Raw genomic sequence first — 13,112 nt, forward strand, 5'->3', positions numbered from 1 at the left:
CACCCTGCATTGTCCTGGAGGATGTCAGCACTGTCCTCTAGCCATGCTCTGCTGTGTTGGTGTGAAGAGCCCTACAAGCATGTATCTTTACTGTCAAAGATGCAGGAGATGTTCAAGGAGTTCTCAAATCCTTTAAAGTGGCCTTCAAAAACACTCTCCTCCCCTTGTCAAACATCAAATACAAGATAGTGTCATTAAAGTCTGGGCCTCACAAGTAAGAAGGGGGTTGCTGGTTATCCTAACGATGAATTGTGTGGGACGAGCACATCTCGGTGTGCAGCTGCCGGAGAGGGCAGAAGATGGTCTTCACTTCGCCTCGGGTGTATAGGCACACAGCATAACTACTCATTTCCTTGCAGCAGTGCTAATAGAAAGGGTCATTCAGTAGAACTCACTTCTCTCCTGTGTCTACTGTAGGGCGTGCTGGAGAGCTTTCTGGGCACAGCAGTCACCGGAGCGATATTTTGCCTTTTTGCTGGTCAGCCACTCACAATTTTGAGCAGCACGGGACCTGTCCTTGTCTTTGAACGGCTTCTCTTCAATTTCAGCAAGTAAGTACAAGGGTGGAGGAGGGAGGAGGGGAGGAATGTCTCACACTAATGAAATACTAGCTAGGGAATGAGATGGCTAGCAGTGGGGAAGGAGGGGATTTAGTGCATGAAATGAAACATGGCTTTATTCCTTGTTGAGATGGCAGTGCAATCACATTGGGGATTTTCACAGGCACGCGTGTCCCAGAGCACTGCCCGGTGTGTGAGTGCCTTGGGGCCTCTTGGAAATTCTTGGCCAAGTCTGTCCCCACCAAGGAGTTTGCACTAGTTACAGGCAGTGTGCTGTTGCTGCATGTGTTTCCCTGGCTGCTGTGTATTTCCCATAGAAGCAAAGAAAGGAAGCCAGCTCTTGGTGATTTCACTAACAAAATCCTGCAGGCCTCAAGGTTACCAAAAATTTGTCCTTAAATCAGTACTCATTTAAAATAGTTGCTATTAGAAAAGCAAAACTACCTCTGATAGAAATAGCTGCCTATCTCTGTCTGTCCCCAGAGTTCCTCGCTGGAGCTCTGCTGCATTAAATGCTCTGGGGGTTGTTTTTCCTTTTAACTGGTATGAAGAGCTTCTGCTCCCTCCCCAGCGTGTTAATGCTGGTGCAGTGATGATAGCTGACAGCCAGAGTTAAGGGGAGCCCATTTGGTTAGGTGTTCTCATTGACTGTTCCCACATCTGCAGTGCTGGCAAAATATAATGAGAATCCCTAAAGGAATCGGCATATTGATTGTACATGTATACTCACCAGTGATTGCACGTGCAATTGCACATGCTGTTCATGGATGATTTTGTGCCTATTCGTGGATGATTTTACATGCCTATTCATGGATGATTTTACATGTAGGACTACTGATACTTTGGATGGTGTTTTGCAAGATCATTTTTGGTTTTCCAGAAAACGCCCTGAATCACTTGTAGCCCTCCCTTCTCCCATCAGGGAGTGCTCACAGCATTGCAAGTTGTGAAAGACTTGTGTTTCAGGACACAAAATGGAGAGCTTCTGGAGTTCAGGCATTACTAGGTTTTCTTTCAAAACCAGTCACCTGCGATGTGGAACAGGTCTTTGGCTGTCAGTGGTTATCTTTAGAAAAGGTCTATTGAATTGTTAAGCTGAACATGGCTGCAGGTTGTAATAAGGCAGGAGACATGGTATATGGTTGCTTAATTGTGTCTCCTTCCTCATTATGTTTAATATCTGTGGGTAGATACTCAGAATGAATTGAGAGCATAATAACCATGCCTTTCCTGTGAATAGCCTGCATGTTGGAGAAGTCTTTTGAGGTACAGAGCTTCTGCGACGGCGGGCAGTTATTACATTTACACGTGATCCCACATACACAGTGATACACTGGATTCTCTTGGAGCGAGATAATTTCATTTGGTTACTTAACTCCCTTGATAATACTTGAGGCAGTGTGAGCCGTGTCTGTGAAACCAGTGCAGGGCAGGATGAAAAGGGCAGGGTCCGATTCTCCACCTGCGTTGTCAAAGTTGGTGTTATTTTACAATACTGTTGGGTTTGAAGCCTGAATGGCTTTGCAGCATTCTCTGACTGCTGTTAGCCAGGGAGGAGTTCATCTTGGAGTCGAGGATGCTGGGAAGAGACAACATGCACCTTCAAATGCAATGCAGTGCCCTCCTGCTTGACCCTGGGACTGCTGCTCTGCTCGGCGCCAGCTGCTCAGTACTGCCGAAGAGGGACAGAGGAGATGGACTTCAAGCTTGTCTCTTCTCTGCGTTGGAGCGTAGGCAGGGAGGGATGGAGGCTAGAAAAGATGGGCAGAAAATTAGCCTAGCCCAGGGAGGGAAATGGGAAACTGCCGACTGGTGAGAGCTCTGCAGCAGGGCAAGAGGGGGGCACCATTCTTCTCTTTCTTTGATTGGAATAAATGAATAGGATCAGGAATAGACATGCTATAGCTGTTTGCATCTGGCGGGCAGGTCAAAGCCCAGGCGCAGCACGTGGAAGGGAAAAGGCAAGATGGAAAAACACTTCGTACGCTTTTGGGAGGGAGAAAGTGGTTATTTTTAACCCAAGGAGGGGGTGGTGGTTATAAAAGCTTTTGTCCTGACAATGTGCTGGAGCAGAATGGCAGGATTTTTTCGAGGGAGTCTTTCTCACAAGGAAATTGGAATCAAGCACTGTGATTTTTCAATAATACATTTGTGGTTGTTCATATTCACAACATGCTGTTCCCTGCTGGGAGCAAAATTAGAAAGACTTCCCATCTACTGATTCATTTAAAGTTTGACTCTGTGTGCGTGTGTGTATGTGTATGGAGAGATATCTAAAAAAGCCTCGTGTACCCAGCTGTGCATCTAGCTTTGGGTGCCTGCAGGGGTGACGTTGGCCGCGTTGCCAGTAGAGTGGGTCAATGCTGCAGGACACCCTGGGTCAACTCACATGCTGGCTGGTGAGCTTTGCTCCCGTGCAGAGTATCTCTGATGCCCGCTGTGAAATGAGTCTGGGTTTCCGAGCTGGAAGCAGCGGGAAGCAGGGCACCAGGCTCCCCAGGAAAGCAGGACCCCAGCCCTTCTGCCTTCCAGCTGCAAACACGGACTGTTGGGAAAGTTTCCCTTCCAGAGACCTCAGAAAGAAAATTAATCATGGCAAAAGTACTTAGCCTGTTGTATTGTGTATGTGAAATGTCCTGTACTTTTTCATTTGCTCTGTGAGCTTCAGAAATGCTGAAGGACTCAGAGGGGTAAACAAGAAATGTAGTTTAAAACCTTTTGAAGTTCTTCAATGGTGTACAGTCAGGGTGCCATCTGGACTTTTGCCAGCCACTTTCTCCATACTCGGTCAGATGGATGGCAGCTCCTGCTCGCCGAGGCACTGACTCCGGATATTTTAGAGAGCTGTCACTGGGGTCTTTTATTATAATCCCTGACCCCACCCCCACCTCTACCCCCCGCCCTTCTCTTTTTCTAAGTCATCACTTTGTTTTTAATTTGCTTCTTACCCCTCTTCCAGGTCAAGATTCTCAGTGTCAGAAGGCTGCAGCCCTCCCTGAGATGTTTAGCTACAATAAGGAGAAGGCTTTGCAGAGGCTGGGTTTGAAGGCAGATGCCCAACCCCGAGCCTACCTGACATCCAACCCAGGATCCTTACAGAAACACTCGCCACTGCCCAGCAGCAAGCCTTTAACTGGCACGCTGCCTGGCCTGCAGCCTTTTCTCCCGTTTTATAATCACAAGGCTGTAGTTCCCCCTGTTGAGGTGCTCTTTTGTTCCTTACTCCGCAGTTTTATACCACGTTCTAGAAAATGGCCCTCGAGCCCTGCTGCTGGCCAGGATTTCTGCTGGTGGTGGGCTGCTTGGGGTGCACCGTGCAGGTTCGCTGCAAAGTTCGCCTCCTGTGGGTGAATGCTGACAAAGGGTAGAGGTGTGTGACAGCATGCTGTGTCTCCCGGGAAATCATGTGTAAAACCAGGTACATGGGAGATGCAAAGACATTTTTCACTATTACTACACAAGGTTTGAGAAAGTCCATCTGCAGTGGGGACTTGAATAATTGGTGGGACCAGCCTCTGAAGGCAGCCAGGTTTGGCAGGTTGCAAGCATGCGACCAAGTGTTTTGCTACTGAGCTAAAACCACCCTGGTACTGGGAGCGAAGCCTTCTCCGAGGCATGCACGGTTCTCTGGAGCAGCCTGTCATCTCGCTGCAAACAGGCATGGAGGGTTGTGCTGCAGGGCAGTCCAGCGATCTCCTGCTCCCTTGTGCCCTGGAGAGGGACTTGCAGATGCTTTTCTGCTATTATGTTTTAGAGCTGTGGGTGGTTAATCTGGTGTAGCCTGCATTCCTGAGGCATCCTGAAGACAGCTTTTGCTGCTTTTTATTTAAAGGCAGGCTTGTGGGGAGAGACGTTGTTTTTCTTACAACACTTGATGTAGTTGGGGGAAGGAAGGGATAAATGCCTGGGCTCTGTCCCCTTCCCCAGAGCTTTCCCATGCTATTGGAGACTTTGTTCTGAGACTTTCCACAGGAACTGCCCTTCCTCCTCTGTCCTTCAACACTGCAGGGCTCCTGGCTTCCGGGGATAACCAGCTGACTGGGGCTGCCAGCCCCACTGCCTCCCGGTGCCTTCCCCAGAGTAGGCAATAACCTCCCTGGCAGGTCCTTATCTGCTCTAGTGTTTGCTTTTCGCATTTGTTTGGTCCTAAAAACCTGCCTTTGGACTCTGCGCCATCAGGGCGCAGCAGCCTTGAGCAACAAATAAGGGTCAAACAAACTTCCCAGGAAGGGATGATGTGGTTTGCTCCATCGTTTGTAGCCTGCCATGTCCTGGCGCCAGGGTTTGTTGTCTTCTGCTTTGTACTTCTTGCTCTTCTCCTCCTCCTGATATTTTGATTTCTACAGGTAGTTCAAGGGCCTGGGAGGTAGAAGTGTAGGCTCTGGAGTGTGAAGCTTGGCAGGAGGTGGTTTTCTGAGGGAGATTTGTAAACTGTGGTTACATCTTCAGCTGGTGGAAAGCTGTTGGCATCAAGCTGCTCTGGCCTGGACAGCTGGATGTTTGGGCCTTTACAGCTCTGTGAACGCTTGCCAAGGGAGGATTTTTACTGGGAAGCCTAGAAAGAGCTTGAATTCACTGGTAGCATTTATTAGTCAAGATGTAAGCAAGACTGATCACTTTTGCATGCTTTTCTGCCACCTTGGCTGTTAAACTGCACCACATACATGGAGTTGGCTGGCTGGAAACAGACAGCGTAGCTCTTAGGAACACTCTCATTGAGTCTAAATGAGCAACAGGTCTCAGGGGCTGTGCGTTCACCACTTCTCACTGGAAGTCACCATCCTGTGTGGATTCATCTAACCCCGATTATTTTCCCTTCCTGCCATCCCTGTCTTGTTGCAGAGACAATGATTTTGACTACCTGGAGTTCCGTCTCTGGATCGGCCTTTGGTCAGCCTTCCAGTGTCTCATTCTTGTCGCTACTGATGCCAGCTTCCTGGTCAAGTACTTCACCCGCTTCACTGAAGAAGGTTTTTCCTCCCTTATTAGCTTCATCTTCATTTATGATGCTTTCAAGAAGATGATCAAGCTGGCAGATCATTACCCGATCAACTCTGAGTTCAAGGTGGACTATATCACGCATTACTCTTGTGCCTGTGAACCATTAGATCCAGGTAAGAGCATGTTTAACTAGCTCTCCAGTTCACAGATCGGAGATTGCATTGGCTCTGTCTCTTTATTGTGCTGCAGTCCAGATAATTCTTCTTTCATACTTCTTTACCAGTTGTCTTCAGATAACCTATCTTTGCCTTATTTTGAAGCTGAGGGGTGGATTTCACCCTGCGTGCCAAGTGGAATGTCTTCATAGCCAGCCTTCCTGGGACTGCTCATGTGAGCATTGTTACCAGTGGAGAAGCTGTCTCTGTACACACCTCCTTGCATCCCTGTGGCTGTTAATTCTGAATGACACGCGTCTGAGAAGTCTGTGAAGGGGCAGAAGTGGTGGCCAGGTCACTGCCATGGTGCTCAGGTCATGCCTGTATCTGCTGTGCCATTTGCTCAAGTGCAGGAGCTGGATTTCTTCAGGCTGTTACCCAAACACAGGTGGTTTTCCACCTCATGGCTGCGTGTATGAGTGGAAAAGAGCAAAATTTCCTCCCTAGAGTGGAAGTATATCCAACAGTTCAGCCTATCACTAGACGGTGGGCTGCAAGGCAGGTACAGCCAGCATACATACAGATCCGGCAACACAACCAGGAGTAAAAGGTTACAAAACTGAAATACAAACAGAAGTATGTTGGCTCATACCATTAGGGAAGCTGTGACCACTCCTAGGATCCTTCAAACAATGAGGAGTGAGTAAGAAACTTGGTTTGTGCTTAAAGTAAACTTCAGGTTACCTCGACAATATCAAACAGGCAAAGCTTCCAGCTGCTGCTTGCTGCCTCTGTGCAAAAGGTGTCGGGAAGTGGATCCCTCAGAGCTGTGTGCTTAGGTGAGTTGCTAAACGTAGGATCTCTGCAAGCACTCAGATGTTGCTGTAGTTCTGCTTCCAGCTGAATTGCAGGGTGTTTTCTTCTTTGAAGTTAGGACAATGGGGAATGGTCAGTGCCAAATGGAAAGTCTCCACTTCCCATGGAAACACCTACGGCACAAACCCAGTGCCGAGGGTAGACACGATGGTACAGTGGGAATGAGCAGAGGAAAAGGAGCATGTGGCAGGAACTCGTGTGTTATTTCCCAAGAGATCTGTGCCTGGAAGGACAATGCTGGTCTTTACCCTTGTAAGCAAGCAGGGGCAGGATCAGCATGCAGGGTCTGATAAAGTTCACAAACCCTTGCTGCCACGGTTCTTTTCATCTTATTTGCCTTCTCGACAGATGTTTATTTCAGAGGGTAAAGATGACCTTAGCATCATCGTCTCCAGATGCTTCTCCCTTCGTTTTTCAAGCAGCACTGAATAAACCTCGAATAAGAGGAGTGGCCAGGTGGTACTCGAGGCGCTGACAGCCATCTGTCCAAGTGACCCTCTGGGACTTGGCTCCAGCCACACCAAGCTCTCCTGCACTGATCTGCCTGAGTCTGTGGCACCTCAGGCACAAAGGCCAGCACTTCAGAAGCTGCTGAAGCGGCCAGAGATTGGAAACAACAAATTGTGTGAGAACGGAGCCGCTAACAGAGCGATCCCATATTTAAAATCAATCCAGGACAAGCTGGAAAAATAATGTGTGGCTGTTGTGTGTAAAGCAGCAAGTGCTGGGGTTATGGGGTTGGCAGGGCAGGTGGCACTAGCTGCGTCCTTTGGCTGTTCTCATCCCTTGCTTGGTGCTGTGTCCTTCCACAGTGGGTTTGATATACAGAAGCAAGGAATTTTCCAGAGGAATGAGTGGCCTGTTAAATAGCTGCTAGGATGTCAGTCGTGACACTGACAGCATGGCCTTTCACAGGTCTGAAAGGTGGTGAGATGTACCGCTGTATAGCTGTGTCTCTGCATAAACCCAGGCAGCAAACCCGTAAGCAAATGACAGAACAGATTTCATTCCTGCTCCTTAATTAAATAGGTTTCCACATCAGCTTCCCATCACAGCTACAGAGGAGATTTTCTCTCTTATCACACAACAGTAAATCAGCAGTAAAGTAGTGAGCAACAGCTGGGGAAGAGGCTAAGCCGAACGCTTTTGCAAAGTGGCTGCGCAGCTCCTCTGGTTCACTTGTTTGTAAAGGTAGTGCCTTGCTCTGCATACATGGTTACAGCCATGCCACGGGATCAGTCTGTAGTATTTTGCTTGCTAAACGTAAGCGGCCTTATTCCCCATGTCCTGCATTTTCTTAAAGCCCTGTATAAGGTAGCAAAGTAGAGGTGGAGTATCATCCCTGCATTGCCGGGATATTTGCTAGCTGCTCAGCACAGTGTCGCTGACCGGGGGGGGGGGGGGGGGGGTGGGGGTGGGGGGGGGGGGGGGTGGGGTGGGGGGGGGGGGGTGGGGGGGGTGGGGCGGGCCTTGGAGACAGGAGGAGTTGTGCACCCACAGCCAGGTGGGCTCTTTGTCCTTCGGGATGAATGCCCCGAGGATGGCACAGCATAAGATAAGCGAGGAGATCAAAACTTAACCCAGAGCAAGCTGCAATCCCGGCAGTGTAGTGAAAGTCATTAAAACAAAGCTCAGGGCTGTAAGGTCTGGCGGCAGCAGGTTTTGTAAGCAGGCACCGAGAGAGCGTTAGAGCATCAATTAGCCTTTGTGCTAATGTTTCCTTCCTGAAAGTTTGCGAGCTTCCTCTCATGCATCAGAAAATGGAATAAAAATGCAGATGGCACATGAGCAAAAAGGGATGCCTGGTTCCAGGAGAGAAGGTGTAATGCAGTAGCAGATGCTTTCTTCCCGGTGATTTTCCTCTCGTGCAGGTATCTGCTGCTGCTGCTGGGGTATTGTAAGCTGTGGGTGATGAGCTGTCAGGGGTCGTGCTGGAGAGGGAGGCATATTTATCTGCTTTTTTCCAAGGTAAATGCAGGCAAAGCTTTATTGGTTGCTGTCACGCCATAGGTGAAGCTGACTTTTCTTCCCCTATACTCTGATGCAGGCATTTTACTGTTGGTTTTAATCTCTGCGTCATTAAGATCTGGCCCCAGAGTTTTTGCAGCAGCCCTTAGCTTGCACTGCTGACTTTCTGCAGGAGGTTCTGCTCTCAGAAAGCTGGGGAGCAGCGTCTCGCCACCCCTACCACGCTTTCCACAGGACCTTAAGATAATGTCTTTGAAATCACCAACAGGATTTCTGTGTGCCCTGGCAATAATTACTTCGTGTGTCCCGCGGGGACCTCCCTTTGATCCTTGCGCCTCCAGCCTGTGTCTCTGAGCAAACACGCACCGTTTCATAACATGGGTCAAGAAGTTCAAAGGCAAAACCAGCAGCCCAACACACTCCAGCCACTTTCAGGAGCAATAGCATCCATGTAACAACTCTTTAGCCAAAAGCAAAGTGTCGGGACGGTGTGCGTGAATGCTGAGGGGGTTCAACAGCTGCAGCGCGGGGACTGGGGATCTAGAAGATCATGGCTTGCTGCTCTCTGTGCTGTGCAATTTTGAGTACTGATGTGACAGTGTGAAGACCCTTGTTGAACTGGCTGCCTTGCATGCTTCCGCTCAGGGGGGACAAGCTGCTCCATCCAAAATGCCTTGTACCTCGTCTGTCAAGCCTACCAAGAAGGTTTGGATGTAATTGAAAATGCTGGAAAAAGAGCATTAAGCACTTTAAGAGAAACATTTATTATCTCTTCTCAGACTTGACATCTCAAGAAAAGGACTGCATCACTTTACAGGCTCAGCTTCGTCCTGGCAGCGTGGCTTGCAGCTTGGCACGGTTTTTTTGCACTCGGGCGTTGCCCTCAGGGTTAAGGAGCAGGATGTCCTACTCCTTTAGACCCCAGTGTGATTCCAGTAGCGTAAAAGACAAATGCACTTACTCATTCTCCAGCTAAACAAATGGGAGCTATGCAATATTGTAATACAACTTAAATATTCTTATCAGACATAAAAGTACATGCAAAACTAAATAAAACATGAGGCTATAGTTGCCAAGCCTATTTGCAGGAAGGATTGTATTTCTGAATGAAATTTCAAACAAATGATTACTAAAGCCATAAAAACAAAAGGAAAATGTGTATCATCACATCACAGTGAATGCTGCCCCTTTTTTCAAAGAAATGATCTGTATCCTATTGAATGCTGCCCCTTTTTTCAAAGAAATTATCTGTATCCTATTGATTTCAATTGATCATTATATTTTTAAAAAAAATTTCAAAAACTGTGTTTGTGCTGTATTCCAAAATGCATTTTGCTTTTCTGGATATCTTTGGGGTTGTGCACTAATTTAAAATTAATAATTAGGAATGTTCTGTGCATGTTTATTTTAATCCAGAAATCATTAGAAAAATATTCCAAAGCCATGAAATATTAAACTGTCTATTTTACTATTATTTTTTTTACAGTGAACTCCAAAAAAACACCCAGTTAGGTTTGAATTCTGTTTCACTTAGCCTTTTGTTTCCATTTTTAAGTGATTAATGATTGATGCTTTTGAGTCCCTATGAAACAATACTTTTGACTCGCTTTTCTTGAGCAAAGAGATTGCAAACAGGTTGACAGAGTTAACAAATGATTTAATAATTGAAATTTGCTTTCCTTCCTAGCTGCTTCAGCACCATGCTCATGGTATTCTTTTTTCTTTCTTCTCTGGCAGTTAATAGCTCGTTATTTAATGGGACAACGGTGCTGTCAGCCGATGAGCTGTTCTATTCCTCTACAGAGATGGTAAGTGCCCTTTGTGAGGGCAAGGATTATGTGGTCTTTGAAGTCTCTAAGTGCCATGCATTTTCTGCCATGCCAACAGATCAGGAATTGATTGCCTGAAGAAAACCCGCATGCTGACAGTCCCTTTTTTTTGGCATGCTCACTTGATCCCCCAGGGATTTCTCATAGTACTGTATACAGAATAATGCATGCACAATTTGATAATATTAGTTATTTCCTAATAGCAGCCACTTTCTTGCAGTCTGATCTCTGTCTGTTGGCAGGATTCAAGTCGTTCTCCCAGGGCAGTAGCCAGATCCTTGTGTCCAGGGCCATAATGGTAGGAGTGTTGCGGCCACCCTTTCCTTTGGAAGGTCCTGTTTCCATCCCGTTCTTTGGCTTTTTGTAGCTACCCCTGGCTTTTCACTCTGGTGGTGAGCTCTGGACAATGAGGAGAAAGAAATGGAGCTTGGTGGGGTCAGATACATCTGTGTTTGAGGCAGGGGAAGTAAGTTGAGACACAGAATAACAAGTTTCTGCTGAAGAATGCAGGTCCTACCTGTCTGCGTGCCTTTTCATGTGGTGGCCACTCTTGTGCAGCATCAAGTGGCTCAGCAGAAAGGGAATGCTTTCTGAGCTGGGCATGCTGTCTTCGGGTGCTAGGATGTGAACCCGAAGGCAAGAGCACCACCCAAGGTCCCCCAAGGGGCTTGGTCACAGGATAAAGACACAGACAGAGAAGTGAGGTCTCCTGATGGCCAGGCTGCACCTTGCATGCCATTTACTGCTCCTTGCCTTCTCCCCTGCCCCACCTCCATCAGCCAGCTGCCATCCCTGAGCATCTGAGCTGGCTGCCTCTGGAAGGGCTGGAAGTTACAGCCTCCTTGTTCAGCTGCCAGCCACAGAAAATAATGCTTGGAGAAGGGATGAGCAGCCCCTGGCTCCGATATGATGCCAGCCATCAGGAGAAGGGCACCGTTGCCGTTTGTGTTTGGTTAACAAGAACTGCTCTTCTCGGGGTTTGCGGGTCTGGCATTTGATTGTCAGTCTCAGGATAGGGGAGGCATGCCTAATAGGAAGGCAAAGGACTGAACTGAGGCAGGGAGACATGAAAACAACCAACAACTTGGGTTTCCAGGCTGTCCTTTCCTGGAACAGTCATCTCGGCATCTTAGCCCTCTTCCCCCAACACCCTACTTTGCAACACCCTTCCTGCAGTGCGGTGGGGCTGGAGGGGACTCCACCAGTCCTGACTCTGTCTCTTTGCCTGATTTTGGAAAGAGCCGTGGGGGGGCATGCTCTCCCTCTGGAATGCTCTGCCTTAGCACTGATCCTAGCTAGGGGAGCCAGCCTGGGATGCAGAACTCTCTTGCCAAGCCCCTTTTTGGATGCCTTAGAGTTTCAAAGCAAAACAAATGTCTGGGGACATGTGACAAGGATTTTGGGAATGGGAAGAGCCATCCCAGTACAAATCCTGCCAGGCAGTAGGCAGAGGGATGAAGAAAGATCACATTGTGGGGTCCCCCAAAGAAGAGAGATCCCTTCTTTCTGTTCTCTGGTACCCCAAGTGGTAATCTTACCTATTGAAGCCTCTCCAGTGCTTATTTCTGTAGACATAAAATGGCAAAATGTAAAAGATGCCCCCAAAGACTTGGTTTTTGGTTTATCTCCCTGCCTTGAAAGCCACGTTCACTCTCTGCCCTCTGTTGCCATCCTGAAGTTAGCCGTCAGGGCGGATCTGCAGAAATCCAGGGACAGCACTGCTTGACGGTGCTGAGAGAGCAAATGTGGCAGCACCTTGCCAAAGAACAGCACAGAGGTGAGGAGGTGGTTGTTGGTTTTTCTCTCACCACCACCATCAATGTTGGCGAAATCGTGCCTCAGTTCAGCTCCTGGGGTTCACGTTTGCTGAGGAAGCAGGTTTAAGTTTGGTGTTGCTTGCAGTGCACAAGCAGCACAGAGCAGATGTAGAGGCGAGCTCGGGCCACTCCAGCTTCTGCATGAGGTTTCCAATATTGCCTTTCCACTGGGGAAAATGCAGAGCACGTCTGGCAGACCACAGCAGAGGTCAAAGGATCTCTGTCTTCTTTCCAAGGCCCAGACTGTTTTCCGTTCTCGAGTAATGTCATCCTCTGTCCAGGTTAAAATCCGTTCTGTCTGTGCACAAGCACAGGGGGGTTGAGCCTCCGCATCACACCTGCCTTTTCCTCCTGGTATTTTTTTCTGATGCTCTGTCCCCATTCCTGTCCTAGCATATGTGTCTTATGCACAGCTTTATGGAAATCACAGAATCATCAGGTCTGGGTTGGAAGGGACCTTAAAGATCATCTAGTTCCAACATTCTCTGTTTTTCTGCAGTACAACACCACCATTGACTGGCCATCTCTGACAATGAAGGAGTGCTTGAAATACGGAGGACAACTTGTGGGCAACAACTGTGAATATGTCCCTGACATCACCCTCATGTCTTTCATCCTGTTTTTCGGCACTTACACCTGCTCCATGGCCCTGAAGAAATTCAAGACCAGTCGCTATTTTCCAACCACTGTAAGTATCTCCTTTCACCCTAGCAGTCTGTTTCTCAGCTCTTTCAGCATGCAAAGATCAACCTTCCTTTTGGTATCAGTCAGACACACACACGGGGAGAAATGCTTTGCAGGGAAGCCAGGTTGCATTGGTTCAGATAAAAGCATGGAACTGGTTAACCAGGGTATGTCTGGGATTGCTTAGCTGTCACACAGTGTTTCTGGAGGACATGGGTAATGCACCAGAAGAGCCAAAATGAGCCATAATCTGTCCCGGGGATGTGGCAGTGATCTTAAAGG

General features: G+C 48.0%; 1 protein-coding gene across 10 annotated transcripts in view; it reads left to right on the forward strand.

Moving 5' to 3' along the window:
- SLC4A4 (solute carrier family 4 member 4) overlaps positions 1-13,112 on the forward strand; it is a 236,856-nt gene that overhangs the window by 198,724 nt on the left and 25,020 nt on the right. For all 10 annotated transcript variants that reach the window (XM_055700701.1, XM_055700702.1, XM_055700700.1 and 7 more), the window contains 4 exons: positions 418-551; positions 5,403-5,674; positions 10,238-10,308; positions 12,646-12,834. In XM_055700701.1, coding sequence (XP_055556676.1) covers positions 418-551; positions 5,403-5,674; positions 10,238-10,308; positions 12,646-12,834 — 666 coding nt within the window. The remainder of the gene's footprint in view (positions 1-417; positions 552-5,402; positions 5,675-10,237; positions 10,309-12,645; positions 12,835-13,112) is intronic.

Source organism: Falco cherrug, chromosome 1 (assembly GCF_023634085.1).
Source record: "Falco cherrug isolate bFalChe1 chromosome 1, bFalChe1.pri, whole genome shotgun sequence".
In the NCBI taxonomy this organism is placed as follows: domain Eukaryota; kingdom Metazoa; phylum Chordata; class Aves; order Falconiformes; family Falconidae; genus Falco; species Falco cherrug.